The sequence below is a fragment of the Choloepus didactylus genome, chromosome 14, assembly GCF_015220235.1.
Source record: "Choloepus didactylus isolate mChoDid1 chromosome 14, mChoDid1.pri, whole genome shotgun sequence".
Lineage (NCBI taxonomy): Eukaryota > Metazoa > Chordata > Mammalia > Pilosa > Megalonychidae > Choloepus > Choloepus didactylus.
The window spans coordinates 34787593-34812998 of NC_051320.1; the positions used below are offsets into that span (position 1 = coordinate 34787593).

The 25406-nt window shown below is 33.2% G+C and overlaps 1 protein-coding gene across 4 annotated transcripts in view; it reads left to right on the top strand.

The window, feature by feature from the left end:
• Positions 1 to 25406, top strand: part of ZC2HC1A (zinc finger C2HC-type containing 1A) — a 72176-nt gene that overhangs the window by 22804 nt on the left and 23966 nt on the right. For 2 of the 4 annotated variants that reach the window (XM_037803088.1, XM_037803090.1), the window contains exons 5-7: positions 287 to 435; positions 16503 to 16602; positions 17209 to 17308. In XM_037803088.1, the coding sequence (XP_037659016.1) occupies positions 287 to 435; positions 16503 to 16602; positions 17209 to 17308 (349 nt within the window). The remainder of the gene's footprint in view (positions 1 to 286; positions 436 to 16502; positions 16603 to 17208; positions 17309 to 25406) is intronic. The other 2 variants (XM_037803089.1, XM_037803091.1) reach the window with 1 other exon arrangement.

The window sequence follows — 25406 nt, forward strand, 5'->3', positions numbered from 1 at the left end:
TGTGAGCCATGGTTTGCCAATTTCTGTTCTCCATTATTTTTCCTCCTCAAATTTGATTGTAAGCTGGAAGAAAATTGGAATGTATCATGTACTAGCAGATGTTAGTCCTTAAAAGTCTTTACTAAGTTTAGATACATGAGACAGGATGGTTATAAGGAAATGGGGCTATTACTTACCAGATTTTACTTGTGTAATATAGCTTGAATTATTGTTCATAAAAATTTATGATTTTTTTATGTCCCATTTCAAGTTTTATGTTATTAATCTATTTCTGTTTCTGTTTTAGATTATATTCAGTGTCCGTATTGCCAGAGGAGATTCAATGAAAATGCAGCTGATAGACACATAAATTTCTGTAAAGAACAGGCAGCACGTATTAGTAATAAAGGCAGATTTTCTACTGATACCAAAGGAAAACCGACTTCCCGGGCACAGGTGAAATGCTCAATTTAAAACATTTCTACAAAGAAATAAGAAAATGACTCTTAGAAGTTCAAAATGTGCCTATGTTTTATAGTTTTCTCACTCACTAAAATGTATAGATTACTGTTCAGGAATTTAATGAGAAATTAGAATGGCCAATTGTTAAAGAATTACTAAAATTAATTTGAAATGGACTTGAGTTAGCAGGAAAATATACTTTTAGTCTCAAAAATATATTGACTTAAAAAGTTTATAGAAGAAAACTAAGAAAATAATTTAAAGATAAGTGAAGCGGCTTCAGAGGAAACCAGAGGGGTTAGAGGAGGGAGAAAATAACAGTAGAAATCCACATTTGAGAATTCAGTTAAATGTTAAATGTTTCCATGTTACATGTGAATAATATACATGATGGTAGGAAACCTGGGTTCAAATCCTAACTGCTACTTTTGAATTTTTAGGCAAATGACATTTCATGTGTGTAAGCCTTTGTTTCTTCATCTGTGAAGCGGTAATTACTTACATGATCATTATGAGAATCAAATGAAAAGATGTATGTGAAAGCATTTAGTAAACCAGTGCTATGGAAGTATTTTATGATATGAATTATTTTTAAAAGTACTATTGCTCATCATAAAGCAGGTTGTTATACAGAAACACTGATAGTATCAGGCTTTCAAGCACATTTCAGCTTTCACAGAACCTTGATTTCCAAGCGATGTTTTTTTTGAGTACTGTGAATCGGGCAGACAGTAAATAATAAAATCCATTTCTGTTATTTATGAATGTAATGGTGGATTAAAAGACCCCAATACATTTGGAGCCTCCTTCACACAATCTGGTTACTGACTTTTTAAAAATATTGTGAATATAGCATGTCCTTATTATCATGGTGGGAAAGTACAGAGAAGAAAACTTATTTTGAAGAATTTCCAAAATGCATGTTAGCAACATATTTCTTTTGTTTAAATAGTTAAAAATACTAATATGTTTTGTTTTGTTTTGTCAAGAAAAAAAATAATAGAAGGAAATACAGTAGAATTTATATATTCCAACACTTGGTACCAAGTGATTGTTAAATGTAGAATCCAGGTAATTGAAAGTTACCAAGATAATTGTAACCCCTGTTCTAATCAGAGTAATGATACAAATACAATGAAGATCTTTTTTTAAAATTCAGTTTTATTGAGATATATTCACATATACAGTCATCCATGGTGTACAGTCAGCTTTTCACAGTACCATTATATAGTTGTGCATTTATCATCCCGATCTAGTTTTTGAACATTTTCCTTATACCAGAAAAAGTAAAAATAAGAATAAAAAATAAAAGTAAAAAAGAATACCCAAATCACCCCCCCCACCCTATTGTTCATTTAGTTTTTGTCCCCGTTTTTCTACTTATCCATGCATATACTGGATAAAGGGAGTGTGATCCATAAGGCTTTCACAATCACGCTGTCACCCCTTGTAAGCCACATTGTTACACAATCGTCTTCAAGAGTCAAGGCTACTAGGTTTCAGTTTGATAGTTTCAGGTATTTACTTTTAGCTATTCCAATACCTTAAAACCTAAAAAGGGTTATTTATATAGTACGTAAGAGTGCCCACCAGAGTGACCTCTCGACTCCATTTGGAATCTCTCAGCCACTGAAACTTTATTTCGTTTCATTTCACATCCCCCTTTTCATCAAGAAGATATTCTAAATCCCATGATGTTGGGTCCAGATTCATCCTCTGGAGTCATATCCTGCATTGCCAGGGAGGTTTACACCCCTGGGAGTCAGGTCCCATGTAATGTGGGGAGGGCAGTGAGTTCACCTGTCCAGTTGGGTTAACTAGAGAGGGTGGGCCACATCTGAGCAACAAAGAGGTACTCAGGGGGAGACTATTAGACACAATTATGAGCAGTTTTAGCCTCTCCTTTGCAGTAATGAGTTCCATAAGGGCAAGCGCCAAGATAGAAGGCTTAATATACCAAACTGCTAATCCTTGATGTTTGTGAGAACATCTGCAAAAATCCAGGGGAGGAAGTCCAACACTTCCGCATTTTCCCTTGGCTCCCAATGAAGATCTTTTTACGATAGATGAAAATAAGAAGTTCTACCATTTGGAAGTAAAACTTCCATTATTCTTCCTTTGGGATTTTATTATTCAGGCATGATTGTATTAAAGTTGACCCTTAAAGAAATAGCAAACTGAGAATGTCAATTAATATGTGCTAAAATAAAACATCTTAGTATTCTAAGAGAAATGATTACATTGAAATAGTCCATTTATAACTTAGGTCCTGAAGTAGTTCTCTTTCCTCATATTTGGCTAGGTTGAATTACCTTCATGAGTATAAAAGCAATAAGATATGTATTTTAGCCTGCATCAGTGTTCAGATTATTAACACTTTTCTTTAATTAGAGAAGTTGTAGGTTGACAGAAAAATCATGTAAAAAAATAGTGTTCCCCCAAACCCCCTGTATTGTTAACACTTTGCATTAATATGGTGTCTTTGTTACAAGTGATGAAAAAGTATTAAAATTGTACTATTAACTATTAGCTATAGTCTATAGTTTACATTAGGGTATGTTTTTTTCTCTATGTACCACCCTATTTAACAACTTGCATTAGTATAGCACATGTGAAAAACATTCATGAAATATAGCACATATAGCACATGTGAAAAACATTCATGAAAGAATGTTTTTATAATTGTACTATTATCTATAGTCCATAATTTACAATACAGTTCACTGTATTGTACAGTACTATGTTTTGTCTTTCAATATTTGTTCTAGTAATATATCTATGACCTAGAATTTCCCCCTTTTGACCATTCACATTCACTGCTGTTAGTTACACTGCCAATACTGTGCCACCATCACCACCATCCATTTCCAAAGGGAACAGTCAACCTAAATAGAAATTCTGTACAAATTAAACATAAAATCCCCATTCTCTACTCCCAACCCAGCCCCTGGCAACCTATATTCTAGATTCTAACTCTAGGAGTTTGCTTATTCTAATTATTTCCTATCAGTGAGATCATACAATATTTGTCGTTTTCTGTCTGACTTATTTCACTCAATATAATGTCCTCAAGGTTCATCCTTGTTGTAGCATGTGTCAGGACTTCTTTCCTTTTTACAGCCAATCATCATGTGTGTGTGTGTGTGTGTGTGTATATATATATCCCTTTTGTTTATTCATTCATTGGTTGATGGGTACTTGGGTTGCTTCCGTCTTTTGGCAATTGTGAATAATGCCTCTGTGAAATATTAGTGTGTAAATATTTATTCAAGTTCCTGCTTTCAGTCCTTTTGGGTGTGTTCCCTGTAAAGGGATTGCTAGGCCATATGGTAATTCTATACTTAGCTTTCTGAGAAAGTGCCAAACTGTCTTCCACAGTGGCTGTACCGTGTTACATTGCCATCAGCAATGAATGAATATTCCTATTTCTCCACATCTTCTCCAACACTTATACTCCTGTTTTCTGAATAGTAGCCATTCTAGTGGGTGTGAAATGGTATCTCATTGTGGTTTTGATTTGCATTCCCCTAATAGCTAATGATGTTGAGCATCTTATTGTGTGCGTTTTAGCCATTTGTATATCTTCTTTGGAGAAATGTCTAATGAAGTCTTTTGCCCACTTTTTAATTTTTTTTTTTTTGTCTTTTCCTTGTTGAGTTGTAAGTTTTTTTTTAATATATTCTGTATATTAAACCCATATTGGGTATGTAGTGTCTAAGTATTTTCTCCCAACGAGTAGGTTATCTTTTCACTTTCATGATAAAGTCCTTTGATGCACAAAAGTTTTAATTTTGGTGAGGTTCCATTTATCTATTTTTTTCTTTTGTTGCTTGTGCTTTGGGTATAAAATCTAAGAAACCATTGCCTGATAAAAGATCCTGAAGATGCTTCCCTACCTTTTTTCCTAGAAGTATTATTATCTTGGTTCTTATATTTAAGTCTTTGATCAATTTTGAACTTTTGTATATGGTCTGAGATAGGGGTCTTCATTCATTCTTTTGCATATGAATATCCAGTTCTCCCAGCACCACTTGTTGAATAGACTGTTCTTTCCCAATTGAGTGGACTTGGCAGCCTTATCAAAACTTAGTTGGCCATAGATATGAGTATCTATTTCCGAACTCTCAATTCAATTGCATTGGTCAATATATCTGTCCTTGTGCCAGTATCATGCTATTTTGACCACTATAGCTTAGTAATAAGCTTTAAAGTCAGGAAATATGAGTCTTTCAACTTCATTCTTTTTCAAGATGTTTTTGGCTACTTGGGGACACTTGCTCTTTCAAATAAATTTGATAATTGGCTTTTCCATATCTGCAAAGTAGGCTGTTGTAATTTGAATCTGTACATCATTTTGGGTAGAATTGACATCTTAGCAATATTTAATCCTTCAGTCTATGAGCATGGAATGTGCTTCCATTTATTTGGGTCTTTGATTTCTTTTAGCAAAGTTTTGTAGCCATGTATAAGTCCTTTGTATCTTTGGTTAAATTTATTCCTGGATATTTTATCCTTTTATTGCTATTGTAAATGTAAATAGAATTTTTTTCTTGATTTCCTCCTCATATTGCTCATTACTAGTGTATAGAAACCCTGCTGTTTTTTGTGTATTGATCTTGTATCCTGCCCCTTTGCTGTACTTGTTTATTAACTCTAGTAGCTTTGTTGTAGACTTCTTGGGTCTTTCTATATATAGGATCATGTCATCTGCAAATAGTCAGAATTTTACTTGTTCCTTTCCAGTTTGGATGCCTTTTATTTCTTTTTCTTTCCTAACTGCTCTGGCTAGAACTTTCAGTATAATGTTGAATAACAGTGGTTGCTGGGCATCCTTGTCTTGTTCCAGATCTTAGAAGGACAGCTTTCAGTCTTTCACCATTGAGTATGATGTTAGCTGTAGGATTTTCGTAGACACCCTTTATCATGTTGAGGAAGTTTCCCTCTACTCCTGTTTTTCTAAGTATTTTCTAATCGAAAAGGATGCTGGATTTTGTCAAATAACCTTTTCTGCATCTGTTATATGGTTATCTGTTTTTTCCCCTTTATTTTGTTAATGTGGTGTATTACATTAATTGATTTTCTTATGTTGAACCACCCTTTCATACCTGGAATAAAGCCCACTTGATCATGTTGTATAATAATTTTAATATGCTGTTGGTTCAGTTTGCTAGTATTTTGTTGAGGATTTCGTAAGAGAAACTGGTCTGTAATTTTCTTCAGGTGTCTTTATCTGGCTTTGGTATTAGTGTGATGCTGGCCTCATAGAATGAATTAGGTGATGTTCTCTCTTCTTCAATTTTTTGGAAGAGTTTGAGCAGGATTGGTGTTAATTCTTCTTGGAATGATTGGTAGAATTCACCTGTGAAGCCTTCTCATCCTGGGCTTTTCTTTGTTGGGAGGTTTTAATGACTGATTCAAACTCTTTACTTGTAGTTGGTCTGTTGAGATCTTCTATTTCTTTGAGTCATTGTAGGTTGTTCATGTTTTTCTAGGGATTTACCCATTTCCTCTAGGTTGTCTAATTTGTTGCCATACAGTTGTGGATAGTATCCTCTAGATGATCTCTCTATTGATGAGAAAGATGTATCACTGAAGTCTCCAACTATTATTATACAGGTGTCTGTCCTTTCAGTTTTACCATTGTTTGCCTCATGTATTTTCAGGCACTGTGGTTAGATGCATAAATATTTATGATTGTTATTTCTTCTTGGTAGATTGTCCCTTTTATTAATATATAGCGTCCATCTTTGTCTCTTATAACAGCTTTTGACTTAATCTATTTTTCTCCAATATTACTATACATATCCCTGCTATTTTTTGGTTACTATTTCCATGGAGTATCTTTTTCCGTCCTTTTACTTTTAACCTATTTGTGTCTTTTGGTCTAAGTCGAGTCTCTTTTAAACAACATATAGTTGGATCATACTGTTTTGTCCATTCTGCCAATCTGTTTCCTTTGATTGGGGAGTTTAACCTATTAGCATTCAGTGTTATAACTGTTAAGGCAGTACTTCAGCCATTCTGTCCTTTGGTCTTTGTGTGTCATCTTTATTGTTTGTTTTGTTTTGTTTTGTTTTGTTTTCTCTCTTCCATTATTGCAGCCTCCTTTTGTGTATAGTTGACCTTTTGTGATGTATCTGACTTATCCCTTTCTCATTTCAGTTTCTGTATATTTTACAAATATTTTCTTTGTGCTACCCTGGGGTTTTTGTGTTACACAGCTTTCACCTATAACTTACTAATTGAAGATACCAACTTAGATTCAGTATCGTACACATTGTTTGCTGCCATATCCCTCTTTTTCCCCTCTTCATGTTGCTCTTGGCTCACATTACCCCTTTTATTTTGTATTTCCATTATCAGGATATATGGCTTTTTCTTGTTCAATTTTATTCTCACTCTTCTAGGAGTTGAAGGGTAGAGTTGTATTACAGGATTGAGGATACAGTACTGTTCGGTTTTGTATTTACCCTTATAGTTCATTTCTTCATACTACTACTCATCACTCCTGTCTTTTCCTTTAACCTGCAGAACTCCCTTTAGTAATTCTTATATGGCAGGTCTTTTGTTGATGTACACTCTCATTTTCTGTTTATGTGAATATTTTAAACTCTCCCTCATTTTTAGAGGACAGTTTTGTTGGATACAGGGTTTTGGCTGGTGGTTTTTCTCTTTCAGCACCTTAAATACTTCGTACCATTGCCTTCTTACCTCCATGGTTTCTGATGAGAAATCTGCATTTAGTCATATTGCCGATTCCTGGTATGTGATAAATCGCTTTTCTCTTGCTGCTTTCAGAATTCTCTTTATATTTGGCATTTGGTATTCTGATTAATATGTATCTCAGAGTAGGTCTATTAGGATTTATTCTCTTTGTAGTACCTTGCACTTCTTGGACATGTATATTTATGTCTTACATAAGTTGGCCATTATTTCCTCAAATATTAGTTCTGCCCCTTTTCCCTTCTCTTCTTCTCTGGTACACTTGTAATACATATCTTTGTGTGCTTTGTGCTGTCACTTAAATCCCTGAGACATTCCTCATTTTTTTCTATTCATTCTCTATCTCTTCTTCTGACTATGTGATTTCAACTGTCTTGTCTTCTAGTTTGCTGATTCTTTCTTCTGTCTGTTCAGATCTGTTGTTATATCACTCTAGAGTACTTTGAATCTCCATTATTGTACCTTTCATCCCCATAATTTTTGTTATGTTTCTTTTTAAACTTTCAAGTTCTTCTTTATGCTCATAAATTGTCTTCTTTGTATCCTTTATCTTTTTATCCGTATTTTTCGTCATCTCCTTGAATTGATTTAGGAGATTTGTTTGAACTCTTCGATTAGCTGTTCCAAATTCCTGGTCTCCTCTGAAGTTTTAATTTGTTCCCTTGACTGAGTCATATCTTCCTGTTTCTTAGTATGGCTTGTAGTTTTTTGCTGATGTCTGGGTGTCTGATTATCTCTGAAGGTCAGTTTCTCCCTCTTGTCTAGGGTTTTATTGTCGATTGATTTTGTGTTAAGGCTCTTCTTTGACACTTGGTCCACCTTATACTGGTCCTTCAGAGTAGTCCGTGTTTAATTCACATTTTCTCAGCTCTTCTTTATCTGACCCTTGACCTGGATATGCAGTACAAATTTTAAGATTGCATTTTATTACTTTTGCTTTGCCTTAGGAGAAAGCTTTGTTTCCTCTGTTGCTTCTCTGGGAATCTTGATCTGTTGTTTGTTTTTGTGTAGAATTTTCTCTCCAGCTCCTATGATTTGTTTAATTTCTCTCCCTCACTCAGTGTCCCCCTTTCTTTTTACTTTTCAGTTCTGAGACCCTTCCTATATTAGAGCAGTTCAGTTACTCTCCCTGACACACACAATTTTTTTTGCCCATGATTCTTTTCTGCCTCAGTTTCTTCGCCTTTAGGGTATCTTGCTCAGGGACCTAGTTGTAAAGTCTATTTTTCATTTAGTAGTCCAGCCACCATAAACTGGATTGAGTGTGCATACCTCTTCCCACATTATGCTGCATTCTTTTTTTTCCCCTGGGGGTCCTTTTGTATGTCACTCCTTAGCTGTTTGTGTTCCATCCTGGATTTGTGCAGACTTGGGTCCCTGTGCCTGAATATGCATGGGGTTCTAACTCGCTGTCAACAGTGGCTCTGTAGTCTTCACTCCATCTGGAGGCACCCAAAGACATACTGCCTCTGCAAGACTCCCAAGATACGTGAGACAAGTGAGGGAGTTGGGTCTGGAATGCTGGCTCCAGGAGGAAAACCCCTATCTGATTTTGGAGATTACTTTTCTTTTTATTTGATTTAGCATTTGTAGAGTCCTCCTCCAGTGTCTGTCATTCTCCAAAATATCAAGCAAGTAGAAGTTTTCCTTTTATTAGCTGATTCTTAGGGGAGAACTTTCCAGAGGCTGTCTTTCATCATTACGTTGCTGATGTCTAGATTGATTATTTTTTAAAACAGCTTTATTAGGATAAAATTCGCATATCATACAGTTCACCCATTTAAATTGTGAAATTCAATGGTGTTTAGTATTTTCACAGATATGTGTAGTCATTGCCACAGTCAATTTTTGAAACAATTTTGTCACCTCAAAAAAACCTGTACCTTTTAGCTATCATCTGCTTTTTCCCCCTTTCCCCCCGAATCCCCAGTCATAAGCAACCACTGATCTATTTTCTGTCTCTTTAGATTTCTCTGTTCTGGACTTTCAAATGAATACGATCATATAATATGGGGAATTTTGGGACTGACACCTTTCAGTTAGCATAATGTTTTCAAGAATTATCCAAGGTATAGCATGTATCAGGACTGCATTCCTTTTTATGGCTAATATTTCATTGTATGGATGTAACACATTCTGTTTATCCATTTGTCATTTCCTGGGCATTCAAGTTGTTTCTGCTTTTTGGTTGTTATGAATACTGCTGCTATAAACATTCAGGTACAAGTATTTGTATGGGCAAATATTTTCATAGCTGTATACCTAGGAGTAGAATTGCTGGATCATGTGGTAACTCAGTTTAATTATTTGAGGAACTGCCAGACTGTTTTCCAAAGCAGCTGCCTCATTTTATATTTCTACCAACAGTGCATGAAGGTTCTGATTTTTCTGCCTTCCTGCCAACACTTAATTTTTTTATTCTAGCCTCTAGTGGGTATGAAGTGCTATCTCATTGTGGTTTTGATTTGCATTTGCCTGATGACTAATGATGTCAAGTATCTTTTCATGTGTTTGATCATTTATATCTTTGTAGAAGTATCTATTCTATTGATGTATTAATTTTTCATTTTTGGATGTTGAACCAGCTATTCAACCTTTTTATATGTTGCTCAATTCAGAGTCCTATTGTTTTGTTAAAAGATTTTGCATCTATATTCATTAGAGATATTGGTCTGTAATTTTCTTTTCTTGGGATGTCTTTGTCTGGTTTTGGTAGCAAGGTAATTAATATTAACCTCATAGAATGAGTTCAGAGTTTAGTTTTCTTCGTTTTTTTTTTTTTGGAAGAGTTTGAGAAGGATCGGTAATAATTCTTAAATTTTTTGGTAGAAGTCAGTAGCAATGTCATCTCAGCCTGGACTTTTTTTTGTGGGTAGTTTTTTTGATTACCAATTCAGTCTCTTCATTTGTTATAGGTCTCTTCAGACTGACTATATCTTCTTGAGTCAGTGTCGGTATTTTGTCTTTCTAGGAATTTGCCCATTTCATCTAAGTTAATTTGGCCTACATTTATTCACAATATTTCTTCATAATCCTATTTTATTTATTTCTGTAAGGTCAATAGTAATATCCCCTGTTTCATTTCTTATTCTAGTAATTTAAGTCTTCTTTCTTTTTTTCTTTTCTTTGTCAGTCTAGCCAAAGGTTTGTCAGTTTTGTTGATCTTTTCAAAAACCAGCTTTGGTTTCTCTGTTTTTCTATTCTCTATGTCATTAATTTCTGCTGTAATCTTTATTATTCCATGACATCTGCTTGCTTTCTGATGAATTTGCCCTTTTATCATTATGAAATGTCTCTCTTTATCTCTAATAACATTTTTTTGTTTTAAAGGATATTTTGTCTGTTTTACTGTAGCCACTCAGCTTTTTTATTGTTGTTTATATGATGTATTTTTTCAGTTTTTTGTTTTGTTGTGTTTTACTTTAAGTCTTCTTTTGATGTCTTTGTCTAATTTTGGTATCAGGATAATACTGGATGCCTAATGGGTTTGTAGTTATTTCATCTATTTTCTGTGAGTTTTTGTTGTATTGGTATTATTATTTTTAATGTTTGCTATTATTCAGCATTGAAGCCATCTAAGCATGGAATTGTCTTTGAAGGTTTTCAATTATTGTATCAGTTTCTTTAGTGGATATAAGGCTGTTGAGATTTTTTATTTCTTCTTGGTGTCAGTTTTGGCAATGTTAATGTTTCTGATAATTAGTTTGTTACATCTATATAGTTGAATTACTGACCTAAAGTTCTTCATAATATTCCTTTTAAGGTCTGTAGGATTTGTCGTGATGTCCTTTTTTTAATTCCTGATACTAGAATTTTTGTCTTTTCCTATTTTCATTTTCTTGATCAGTTCTTTTTTTTCCCCTTGATTAGTCTTCCTAGAGGTTTATCAATTTTATTACATCTTATTTAAGGAAATAGCTTTTGGTTTCCTTGTTCTAGCAATGCACTAACTGCATCTCATAAGTCTTAATATGCTGTCTTTTTATTTTCATTCAATTCAAAATATTTTCTAATTTGTGATTTCCTCTTTTATTCAAAAGTGAACCATTACTTTCCAAATTTTTTTTGGAAGATGCTTATTGTTTTTTATTTTAAATTTAATTCTGTTTTGGTCTGAGAATGTATTTGGTAATATTTCCATCTTATTGAAACTTGTTTTATGGTCCAGCATATGGTCTTTTTTGATGAATGTTCCATGTTAAATGAAAAAAAAATGTGTATTGTGATGTCGTTGTGTATGGAGTTTATAAATATCAGTTAGTTAAGTAGTTGATAGTGTCATTCAAATTTTCTGTGTCCTTACTGACTTTTTGTCTAGGTGTCCCATCAGTTACTAAGAGGGAGGTGTGGAAGTCTTCAACTATGATTGTAACTTTTTCTGTATCTCTCCCTTAGTTTTTCAATTTTTGCTTCAAGTATTTTTAATTTCTCCTGTTATGTGTGTTTAGATTTATAAATTGTTGGTGTCTGCCCCATCTGTTGACCCTTTTTATCATTATGAAGTGTCCATTTTTTGTCTGCAATAATGCTCCTTGTCTTAAAGTCCATTTCTTTCACCTGATAATCTAATATTTTAGCTTAGTTATTTACTTTTCTATCCCTTAACTTAAATTTATTTGTGTTTCTGTATTTGTAGTGCATTGCCTGTAGACACCTATAATTGGTGTGTGTGTGTGTGTGTGTGTGTGTGTATTTGTAATCCAATTTGGCAATTTTGTTCTTTTGATTGAAGCATATAGGCATTTACCTTTAAGGTAATCTTTGATGCAGTTAGCTTTGCCATGTTGTTATCTGTTTTCTATTTTTTCTCATTTATTTTATTATTTCTCTTTTCCTGCTGTCTTGCCTCTTTTGTCTTAATTGAAGACATTTTATTTTCTCTATTGAATTTCTAGCTATAACTCTGCATTATTTTTTAATAGTTGCTCTAAGAATAATAAACTTTGTCTTTAACTTATCCTAGTCTACGATTATTTCAATTTACCTTTCACTGTCTTAGGTACTGTTGTTATATATGTATATATATGTAACTGTAGACTCGTGAACCATCAGTTTTATCATTTACAGTGCTCTTCATTCCTTGTAAATCTAAGTTGCCATGTTTTGTCATTTCCCTTCAGCCTGAAGAACTTTTTAACCTTCTAATAGTACAGTTCTGCTGGGAGTGAATTCTCTGTTTTCCATTATCTGAAATTGCCTGTATTTCACCATGATTTTTCTTTTGAGATTCCCTGTCTCTTCATTCACTGGTATCTTATTTCCCTTTAATTTTTGTGCATATATCCCTTTACTTTTTTGAATATATTTATGGTAGCTATTTTGAAGTCCTTAACTACTAAATCTAATGTCTATATCAACTTGTAGTTAGACTTTTATTTTTTTTTCTTTTTTACTTAATATATGTCACACTTTCCTGTTTTTTTTTGTTTGTTTGTTTCATTTTTGCTTTTGTTTTTGTTTTTCCTAGTAACTTTTGGTTGAAAACTGGACCTGGTAGATAATATATTGTATCAACTCTGAATTCTGTTTTTCTTCTGAAAAAAAAGTATAATAATACTTTATTTTCTTCTTCTTCTTCTTTTTCTTTTTTTTTCTTTTTTGGCTTTAATATGCAGTTAACCCCCAAGTATTCAGTTTGCTGGTTTTTCAGAGCTGTTTTTTTTCCCTAATGGTTTCTAATATTTTAAAATAGTTGTGTTTTTCTTTTTTAATCTCGCTTTCGTAATTGTTATCTGCACAAGGGTTGTACAGCCACTTCCCTCCTCTGCTGTTGAGTTTGTAATTTAATGTTGTGTATTTAATTTATTGAAGTTGGCTCTTTTTGTAATTTCCTATGTTACTTTTTATAGTTTCCAATTTCTGTTAAATATTTAAAATTTGACTTTTATTTCTTTAATTGTAGTATGCATAATTGTTTTATAAAATGTATCTAATAATTATAGTATGAGGTGACCTTTATGAGTATGTCCCTACTGTCTATTTTCCCCCCTCTTCCATGGTCCCTTATATCCTTGTGTCCATGAATATTATTGACTGTTTACTGCTCATTGCCCTTAAAAAAGTTATTCATGAGGATTAATCATTTCACATGCTTCTTCCAGAGAAGATTTGCATTTGTTTCTTCCAGGTGTCTAAGAGTACAACTATTCTGGAAGCCTTCTAAATTAAATTTTTGGCTTTTGTTGGCTTGACTGGCCTATAATGCAGATTTATACAGTAAATCCATATGGTTAAGTATTGGATGTTATGTGGAAGTTCTTTGGGGAATCAGGAGCAAGCACGAAGAGCCAGCCAACCCAAATGCTTGAAAGGACAACTCTGTTAGATCAAAGGCCTGGAGGGGGAGAGAGGAGAATGAGGGTGGCAGAGGGGCCTTGGGTTTCCTCACCTTAGGCTCCCTTGAGGGTCCATGGAGGGAGGCAGGGAAGAAGAGTGCCTGTGGGTCCTGAGCTCTTGCCTTTATTGTGACCCAGAGGAGAGAGGTAGGGCTTTCCCTTGGATAATGGGGATTGGCAGTTTTAAAACACAAAAAGCAAAAGTGGCTAGGGCCATTTGGAGAACCTGAGGGCAGCTCTTATCATCCAAGCCATATGGAGATATAGTCCTTGGTAGCAAATTATGGATTATGGAGCATGAGGGGCATAAGCAGCAGGGGGCCATTTGGAGAAATGGCAAGTACTATTTTGAGAAGCTAAGGGCTGCTCTTATCATCTAAACCATATGGAGGTGCATGCCTTGCTGGTTGTGGTTATGCCCAAGGCAGGGATGGCTGGGGTGTTCATTCAGAATGGGAATTGATAACTAGGCAAAATTATGAGGCAACAAATGTAATTTCTTTTGTGCCATTACAGGCAGCCAGAACACTGTTACAATCTCACATGGTTTTGACCTGACAGTTCCTTTTCCTGTAATCTAATATTCTATGCTTTTAAAAAGTGATTTTTTAAATACTTTCCTGAACATTTTTAATTTTAGTTGAAGGGTTGGTCCAGATAGTCTAGTCTACCATTTTATCGGAAATGGATGTCCCCCCCGTTCTTTAAGCTTTTTCTAATCTCATTTAAAAGTCTGTGTCTATAAGTATATGCTAAGGAAGTTTAATTTTGCGATTCTGTATAAAAACACACTGAGTAGCAGTTAGCAAATAACTTATTTAGTGACTGAAAGAAATATGTATTGAATATAATTGATAAAAATAAAGTGATTTGTTCTTTTGATCATTAAATGGTTTTATACAAACTTGTTGATGGCTAGAGTCATCCTGGTAATCTTAATAACACAGGTCAAATTTTAGCAGGATGTTGTAGATGAGCTAGAGTACAGCTCAGTAAGGTAGGGGTCAGATCTAGGTCAGGGGAACAGCAAGTTACTGAGAATGTTTTAAACAAGAGGCATTCAGATTTGGGTAAGGATTCAGTAAGGTAACTAAGCTGACTAGTTCTTGTTGAAAGTTATAGAAAATAATATTGGATACAAATAAGGTTGGGTGAGGTTCTTGATACCTTGGAAAATCATTTTGAATAAAACAGTGGGATGCCTAATATAAAACATAATCATTGGAGAAATAGCATGATTTTTAGTTTCCTGTATTGTGTACTGTCTCTGCAAGTCTCTTGTAAATAGAGAGGGCAGAAACAAAGCATACTTGGAAGGGAATGTTCTGACTCTTCCTAAGCATTTGTAAGCACTTAAGTGAATAGTTATTCATGTAATACTAGGAATGTATGTACATGAAAGTCTTAGTCCCATATGTACTGCCCCTAGGATACTTCCTGTCTGTGCTCTGACTAAAGATGGACTTCTCAATATGTAATATGCCATGCTTGTCTCCTTTGTTTATGCTAATAATTTTGTTCTTTATTGATAGCACAATATGAGTGGGTTGCTTCTCCTGTTTTTAATCCGATTTTATTGGCCTTATTTTTAGTCATGACTCTGGTATTTTGAGATGCTATTTTAGGTCTTGTTTTCATATTGCCAGTTTTAAAATCTTTTTTTTAATGTCTTCATTGATAGTTTAGTGAGAGAGGCTGGTTACTAACCAGATGTCCTGTAAAATCAGAAACTACCAGAAGTATCCCTAGGTTTTTAAAAAAGTATCCTATATGGATTATCTCCCAAAGTTTCCTATTCATTTGAGACTTCATTTGACAGATTTTATTGGAATTTTTCTAATTGCCAGGTATTTAAGAGATTTCAATTTATGGCATAATAATGGCAACTGTGAATGGCATTGAAAATATTTTGTGACCCTTTTACAAGATTTATTTTTTTTCAAGTTTACATTTTGAATTTTTAAGGATTATAGTTTCTGAATTTAAAATTTTGTTTTTAGCTGTTTTTTGTAGAAGTGCATCTTAAATTTTATGTTAATTGTTGGTTATAAAATATGATTTGATTTTTTAAAATTAGGCTTAAAACCAATTTTTCACATAAAGTCCTAAGCAGTCTACTTAAATAATATATTGAGTTAAATCCCAAGTACATGTGCAAGTATGGTTATCACCTGTACCAAGAATTACTTTGCTGTTAAGTTACAATGTCAACCTGGGCATGTTTATTTCTTTATATTAGAACAGGTGTGATTGATAAGCTATTTTCTCCTCAGTGAACTGAGCAAATTTATGCTCAATTGAGAGACAGCAAAATAAAATTACAAGTGATATCCCTCTAGAGGGTGGAAAAAAATAAACAAAGTAAGCTGAAATATCCAATCTTATTTCAAAATCAACCCATATTTCATTCCTTTTGTATAGTCTGTTAAGGATGATGAAGACAGAATTAGTTCTTTCTCTTCACATTGGGGAAATCTCGTGAGGCAGCTATATAGGGAGACTTGGCAAGACTGATATATATATAATCTTACAAATTTTTATCAGTAGGAAATATGGCTGGATTATATATGACATAAAAAATCACAACCAAGGACATATAAATATCTTGACCTTTAAAGCTCTGCCATCAAGTAATCATAATTGGTTGTTCTGAGTTTCTCTACTAATATTTGTTTGGCATTTAAATTCTTAGCATTGAGGATGTTTTCTGTTAGACGTATTTTTTGGGTATAAATTGGGAGAAGTTGCTCTTATTTTATTTTAGCAGTGGGAGACCTGAGGCAAACTCAGTACACTAAGCCAGTTTTGAGTGGGAACATATTTTGGGAAATCTCTCTCTCAGGTGACATATTTTATGCTATACTGTCTGAATTTGGGTAATCCAATAGCTAATAAAAAGGTTGTTCAGTTAAGGGAATTGGAACTTTTGAAATAATAGTTTATAATCTGTAATCAAAAAGTGATGCTAATAAAATGTTTTATTTTTTATTTTCATTATTTTAGTATAAGCCTCCTACAGTTAAAAAGACAAATTCTCCTGGAACTACATCATCAGGATCTTCACGATTACCACAACCAAGTGGCACTAACAAAACTGTTGTAGGTAATGAGCTCTATAAAATAGACTTGTTTTTACACAAGGTTGGTAGAGAAGGAAACAAAGATATGATCTATTCCACATTATTAAAAGAGGTTTATAATTAGGAAGAGATGTGGAGGATCAAGTAATAGTTTCTTAGTAAAAGTAAAGTAACTTTCAAAAGCTTCTTCTATTACATATTTTACTGGTTTTTTTTTTAACTTAAATGTCTGCTCTTGATGTTATTATTGAAGTATCATCTGTTCAGAAGTTAGCCAAGTTATTTTTCTTGTCTCTTTGACCACAGTATTTTTCATACATTTTTATCCTAGTTCCTCATATTTCTGAACTGTTTCACTGTCCTTAATAGACAGATGTTTAATAGTTTGAAGAAAATATTGACCACTAAGTATACCTTTATTTGTATGTGAATTGAAAGAAAGAAAATATAGTGAAGTAGATGAGACTGAATTAGGAATGTTCCCTGGAAATTTTTTCCTCTGTTAACAGCTTGTTTTGATTTATTGCCACAAAGAATATTGTAAGCATTGTTTGCTTTATCAGATGCTGTGTTTTATGAATTTTTCTTTTTCAGAGTGTTTTTAAAACTAATGCCTTTTTTGTTATGAGGTGTGCCTTCAGGTAAAATGTCTTCAGTTAGCAGTTCTTTGGGAAACAAACTTCAGACCTTGTCTCCCTCCCACAAAGGGATAGCAGCCCCTCATGCAGGGTAAGTCTTTATTGAATTTAATTTGTTAATGGTATATATTTAAATGATGTTAAGGTGTCATTTTATTTAGATAATTGGCTTTTTCATTAAAGTTTAATTTTATATCTAAGTTATTTGCCTTTAACATATTGCTGGTCAAGGATGCATTCACTATTTGAGAGTCTGAATTAGTATAATCATTTTGGATGATAATCTGTTATCATTTATCAAGAGCCTTAAAAACATTTCTACTTTTGATTGAATACTTTTACTTCTAAGAAATTAAGGAAATCATTTAAAGTACAGAAATCATTTAAATACACTATGTATCAGACACTGTGTTAGTCTTTTAAAAATGTGTTTTTATTGAGACCACCCCACTACCATGAAATAAGAGGATCAGAGAAGCACAGTAATTTGCTGAAGGCCACACAGCAGTTAAAAGAGTTGGAACCAGGGTACAAATTGGGATATTTTTGGCTCTAAACATTGGGCTCTTTTCACCTAAGTGTTTAGTTCTAGTTGAATAGTAGATTATGAAACTCTATAGAGGATATTATGCAACCATGAAATATATATACATTTTAATAAGATATTTCTGGTATGAATAGAGAAAAATGTAGCATACAAAACTCCACGTTTGGTTTGAGAACTTTATAAAAATATATGTAGGGAAAAAAAGCAAATAAAATATACCAAAATATTAACTGTGGTATTTGAAGTGACTAGTTTCCTTTTATTTAATGCTTTTTTCATATTTTCTGTCTTTCACAGTTTTACACGTAGCTTTGAATGAAATAGGAAAATTATACTTTCAACTATTTTAATGTGGGAAAAATTGCCTATTGCACTAGAGGTTTTAATAGAAAGCCACCTGTTCCAGTAGAAACTCACTTTCTCTTTCATTTTGGTAAATTAGAAAATTAAGTCGATTGCCACATGACCATTGGGAAGGCTATGTCTGTATCTTTCCAGATACTGATATAAGTTGATTAGGGAAATATAGCATTCATTATTTTCAAGTATAGTTTATCTGTGGTTCACATTCACTTTGGTTTTTATATAGGAACTATTTATGAGGCTACATAAGCAGGAGTAATTGCCTTTTGTTTCCTGATTTGAACTATGTGGAAAGTGCAAGACCTAGAAGGAAAAAGAGACAGATTATCAGTAAGATAGGGACAGGTTATCAGTAGAATAGTAGACTGATGGTTGAAAATTAAAAAGTTCTCATCTTCCAGTGGTAAAAAACCTGATTTCATTTTTATTTGATTTTTTTCTCTGCTGAGTTGACTTAATAGATATTTAACTAAGATATAGACATAGCAATATGTGTTTTAATTTTACAAACCTTTTTACCATCTCAGAGAATTGCCTTCCATATTAGGCTGTAGTGTTTGTTTATATTGTTGTTTATATTTAAAAAGCCAATGTTTTTTAGTACCTCTCTTATCATACTGGTGATTTTATCAGTTGAAAATATTAGGTTGTACTAATATACTGTATTGTCAGATAGAGCATGCAAAGCTGTTTGGTATAATGAAAGGGGCCACTAACCTGGGAGTTAGAAAACTAGGCTTCTAGATTCAGCTGTGTCACTGAATAATTATGTGGCTTTGGTCGCATCTCTTCTCTATCTCACTCTGACAACACCTTGACAATTGATCTAAGAAAATGTGACCAATGTTTATATGATCCCTAAGGGAAGGTATGTTCTAACAAACAAAGATGTTGAGCCCAATAATTCTGTAAGTTATGCACTATATGTAATAAAGATTTAAAATTCTTGGGTGTCCCACATCATAATCTAAAGTGTTAGTCAAACATATATCTATTCAAATCCTGATTGTCTATTCTATATGGGATCCTTACATATTAAGGGAATGTTTCCATCTACTGGAAAGAGAGTAGTCATTATTTGCTTGTGGTCAGTATATCACTGTATTAAACTGGAACATTACTATACTACTATTTTAGATTACAGCCATTTGTGACTATCTATTTAGTGACAGAGTTCATTATTTATTTAGAGTTATTGATGTAATGATTTGTGTAATGTCTGTTTACCTTGCTAAATTGTAAGCTCTATGATGGCAGAGATCGTATCTGTCTTGTTTGCAGATGTAACTAAGTCTACATAGTGCCTGTAACATAGGCATATGATAAATTTTTGGTGAATAAGTGAAAAAATAATGAATGAGTAACTAAATCCCTCATTTGTAAATCTGTTGCCATAATCAGAATTATAGTCTTGGTTCAGGTAGAAGAATTAAAGTTTGTACACCAACGCTTATTTCCATTGACACAGATAAATCATGATTGAATGAAGATGGAATTAAGACATCTGGTTACCTGTGATGTTAAAGAAATTGAGCATCTATTGAAATTAGTAAAATAAAGTAATTTCAAAGGCATGGGATCATTGAAAGTTTGTTGTAGATAATCTATATAATCTTTTTTTGTGGTTACTTTAATTAGGCATATCAGTGATCTATAATATTTAGCAAATATTGGAGCCATACCAAAGGGAAAAATATCTCTGCCCCTGGAAAAACCCTTATATGTTTGGTAATGAACTTCCAGAATATCCATGGGACAAACTTTAATGTACTTTTTCTGTTTGTAAAGCAAAAAACACCCCAAAAGAAAAATTTTTTGCTTATTCTAAAACAATCTCCTTAAATCCCAGGAGATTTAGAAGCATCATGAAACACAGAACATTTTAGTAAATATTGTAAATATTTTAGTTGTGTCACAGAATTTATACAGTTGTTCTTTGAGGATGGTGTTTTCATAAATGCTGATTTCCAGTTTAGATGGCTATTTCAACCAATAAATATCAAATTTCAAAAATTTACTTCTAGTCAGTTATTGTGAAAAACAGGAGTTTTCTTTAGAGATAGGCTATATTGGATGTGGTAAAATTACAGCAACAGTGCATGTAAGGAGCATTTTTTAATAAAAAATTGAAATTCATTTCTCATGTTTTTATCATATTAGAAGCAAGCAGTAAGGAAGAAATTTCTGCCATTTTTAAAGTTACCTCTTTTTTTGGCTTTTGATGTCTGTGAATTGGGTATGTGTGGAATATTATTTATGTTTTTATGAACTGCTTTATCTCTTATAGATGTAGAAATGCCTAAAAACCTAGGATTGTAGAGCTTGGCTTCTAATGTGTATGATAATGGCTGAAGCAGTGATGGTAGAGGACTTTTGCCATGGAATTGTGATACTAAATTATTCTGTATTGGATTGATGGATTTAGGATCAAAAGTAGGGATATACATTTCAAAACTGTTAATGGCTCAGAACATCAGGGGGCTATAACTGTGGAGGTCTACAAAGATATAAATTACCACCTGGTTAATTTTTTTCCCAATATTATTTCAGAAATCATCTTTTATATATTTTATAAATCATCTTTTATTTATATTTTTATTTACATCTATATTTATGTTTTTAAAGTATATTTTAAGTTTTATAAAATTTTTTATAAAATTTAACAATTTTTAAATATTTAAAAATATTTTTTAAAATATTTATATTTTTAAATTTATATTTGTATTTTATAAGTCATCTTTATATGTATATATATCTCAGTCTGCCACGACTGCAAAAGTCTTGCAAGATAAGCCAGATTGAGCCGGATGGAGTGAATTAAGTCATGATATCATTAGTAAACGAGGACATTCCCTAAGTTCAAGTTTATTTAAAATTAGGAAAAGTTACTGTTTTTGCCAAATATTTCTTAAAGTACTTATTTGGCCATGAATATTTTGAAAGCCTATAAAAGTATTATTCCTTTTTAATAGATTCCTCTCCGCAACTTCAGATAGTCATTTTAAATTTAAAAAGGCCTTGGTCAAAGTAGAACATAGTTTATCATCTATAGAAATGCATTACTTAAAAAATTCAGGTATTTTTATTGAGGAACTCAAGAAAATGTAATGATACTTAAATAACCATTTATCATATGCTATAATGAAAACAAATCATTGAAATCTGCATTTGTTAGGTTTTCAGAAGCTGAAAATACTGGCATCATTTCATACATTGCATTTTTGACTTTTACAAGAGTCATCAAATTGTGTCTGAAGGCCAAATCCTGCCCACCACCTGGTTTTATTGGAGCACAGCCATGCCCTTTAGTTTATGTGTTGTCTATGGCTGTGTTCATGCTTCAAGGGTAGAGTTGAATGGTTATGACTGAGAGTCGGTATAGCCTGCAAAGCCTAAAATATTTTCTGTCTGCCCCTTTACAGGAAAGTTTGCCCAGCCCTGTTCTAGAATAAGTAAAGTACCACAGGAATTAGATATTTATAATTTGAAAGTTTGGTGTTTTAAGGATTCTGCATGTATCATTTCCCAAGGATGGAACTGTTACTGTTTAAGCCATGTCATATATCCAGGGATTTTGACCATAGATTAGTGTTTCATAGAACCAAAAGATCTCCACTTTTATTAAACCAAGATGCTTTTGTGGTTGAGTTGAAAGAACAGTGAGGTATTGAAAATGCCTTTTCACTTTGATTCCGGCTGAGACTAGATGCCAGCTTAAGCACGTTCTTGAATTTCATGTGAAATTGGCATATGCTATATATGTAAGATTGGTTAGTTTATACCAAAATGTATGCTGTGTGGGTATGCATGGTTGGCTTCAAAATACCCTATTTTTTTCCCCCCCTTAACAGCAGAAAGACTACTTTTACTTCTGGATGGATTTGTTTAGTTCTGTCCTAATTTTTTTCAAACCTTGGGTGTATAATAATTTTCATTACTGAATTGAAGCCTTTAAAAAAGTAACAGGCTCATTCTAATAAACATTAATGTTGATAGTTCCATAATGGATTATTATCAGATTAAAATAATAGTCTGTGAACTTTGTGAATGACTTAAAAAATACATAATACAGTGGATTTCTCAGGTCAGTATTTAATTTACATTTAGTTTGAGGACTTTTCCAACATGAATTGATTCTCAAAGTAACCCTAGATGTAGATCATGAGTAAATTCAATATGAAAATCAACGCAGGTGAATTTTTTTAAAACTTGAAACATCTAAGAGCCCTTAGGTCAGGGCAAAACATGTAATAGACACAAGATTCCTGGTTCCAATGGTTCTTTTATTCACACCTGTTTTGGTTTGCTAATGCTACTGGAATGCAAAACACCAGAAATGGATTGGCTTTTATAAAGGGGGTTTATTTTGTTACACAGTTACAGTCTTAAGGCCATGAAGTGTCCAAGGTAAACACATCAGCAATCGGGTACCTTCACTGGAGGATGGCCAGTGGTGTCTGGAAAACCTCTGTTAGCTGGGAAGGCACGTGGCTGGTGTCTGCTCCAAAGTGCTGGTTTCAAAATGGCTTTCTCCCAGGACGTTCCTCTCTAGGCTGCAGTTCCTCAAAAATGTCACTCTTAGTTGCACTTGGGGTATTTGTCCTCTCTTAGCTTCTCCGGAGCAAGAGTCTGCTTTCAACAAAGGCCATCTTCAAACTGTCTCTCATCTGCAGCTCCTATGCTTTCTTCAGTGTCCCTCTTGGCTGTAGCAAGCTCACTCCTCCTGTCTGATCTTATATAGTGCTCCAGAAATTTACTTCATACCCACCCTGAATGGATGGGCCAACACCTCCGTGGAGATTATCCAATCAGAGTCATCACCCACAGTTGGGTGGGGCGCATCTCCATGGAAACACTCAAAGAATTACAATCTAATTAACACTGATAGATCTGCCCACACAAGATTACATCAAAGATAATGGCATTTCGGGGGACATAATACATTCAAACTGGCACAACGCCCTTAAGTGAGTTACTGATGATTTGCTGGGCATAGAGAAGAAACTTCAAGGAGGAATCCATTGGGTTGGAGCTTTTAAATTCCTTTTGAAAATATGCCACCACTTTTGGAAAGATCTCTGTTTCTTTCTAATTATCCCTTCATCTCATTGCTGCTTTGACTTTATCTTAAGCACCACTGGAGGCTGAGGGGCAGGAGGAAAGGAGTTTGTTAAAAAGAGATGGGAGTAAGGCAGTGTTCATGTTCACTAAAATAAATATGAAGATGATACATGGGAAATGGTCTGTTACATCTTATGATCTGGCTGTTAGGTAGATGAAACGTAGCCAAGGCTTGCTTAAGTATTTGAAAGGTCTTCTTTAATAATGTAATCATTTTTAAATTTATTTAATTACCGTAACAATGACTGAATTCTTGCATAGTATTGGTTATGTTATGGAGATTTATAAATTTTGATTTCATATGGTCATATCTTGATACATAGCCTAGCATTAGAAAGAAAGGAAATTACAGCACACATCAGTTTAAGTGATTTTAGCCTAAGAGTCACATTTACTTGCATTTAGCCTAAGTAACATTTCAATTATATCTTTATTGATTTGAGTTGAATTTTATAACACAGGTATATGGTACATTAAACAAATCATCATTGAAACATGCCTTTCCATTAGGTTTTTAAAATCTGAAAATACTGGCATCCTCATGTATATGGGATACATATGTAATGTTCCCATTAGATAATTAGTTTTAGATTTTTTCATTAGATTTTACATATCTCCTTTCTCAAATTGAGCTTTCTATATCACATATAAGGTTGAATACTTCTTATAACCAGAATAGTCTCTGTTTTAAAAAAGTAGAGTTCAAAAATTCTAAATTTTAATTTCAATACTAATTATTAAAATTTTAATTTTACTTTTTTCTGGCAAAGAAAATAAGACCTTTTGTTCTTACTCTTAATTCACATCTTAATCTGCAGATGCCTTTTGTAACAATAGTCCTTTGATAATTTTAAGCAATTTAAAGAAAATCTGATTTATTAAAATTATAAACAGTGAGTTTTCCAGTAATCTTTCCAAATTAAAAAAAAATCAAATTTTAATCACAAATGTTTTGGGAATTATGCCATATACATATCTGTCCATATATATATATATATATATATATATATTTATATTTATATATGCTTTTTTTTTTTTTTTTTACTTTAAATCATAATGTAAACACCACCACCTGCAAGGTATTATCTGCTTTTACAATAAAATGTAAAAGGGGCTGATACTTTGACTGCTTTAATTCCACCTACCTTTTGAGTGCCAGCTAAGTATAAACTACTGAAAGAGCATGAAGCAAATAAAATATATCCCTCCTCAAACACCCTCATAATCCAGAAAGGTGAACACATCTTTTTAGACACTGAGCTCCATAAGAACAAGCATCATGTCTGTCTTACTACTCTACACCCAGAATGTAGCACAGTGCCTGACACATAGTAGGTACTCAGAGTTTATAGAGTGAATGAATGAGTGAAGGAATGAATAAACAAATATCCCTTAAAAAGAGTAATTATTCAGTAGCCATTTAAAATAGTTCTCCTAATTTCTTAATTTAATTATCCATATGAATGGATATTGGTTGGTGTTAGTATACATGATTCACTTGATTGAAGTAAAACAACTAAATTTTATACATCTTTAGTTTTTCCTGTTACCCTGTAGGTGGAAATCCTTTATACTTTGGGTAAAAATAGAAAGCCTGAGATTGCATGGTCACTCAACATTTTTGCGTGTGATTTTTCAGGATTGCTATCCATGTTTATTTTCATATAGGGTGATAGTTTACTTTTCTTTGGATAGATTTCAGAAATAAACTCATTCTGTATTAGAAAGTCAGATAAGGGTAAAGATATAAATGTAATATTTATTTGATTCCTTATTTTATATTTGGAATTTTAAAATGCAGGGGAAATCATAACATAAAGAAGAAAAAGGAGAACAGTTCTAAGAATTTGGGGATAGGAGAAAGTTACATTATTTGTGAATAACCTTTCAATTCCCTTCCAACTTCACTGATTTGCTTTGAAGCAGCCGTCCTTCCTCAGCTTTTTCATTGATTCCATTGCCCTGATATATATAAATGAGGCATTTGTTTGGATGTGTATCACAATTGACAGGGTAGCCAAATCTAATAATGGATGTTATGTGAACTCGCAGAGGATTCTTTTTGAAATTAGTTCTTACCCTTGCAGTCAGATAATGTATTAAGGGCTTGGAAGGGGTGGATTTTTGATAAACCAGAATAATGTCTGTTTTTTAAGTT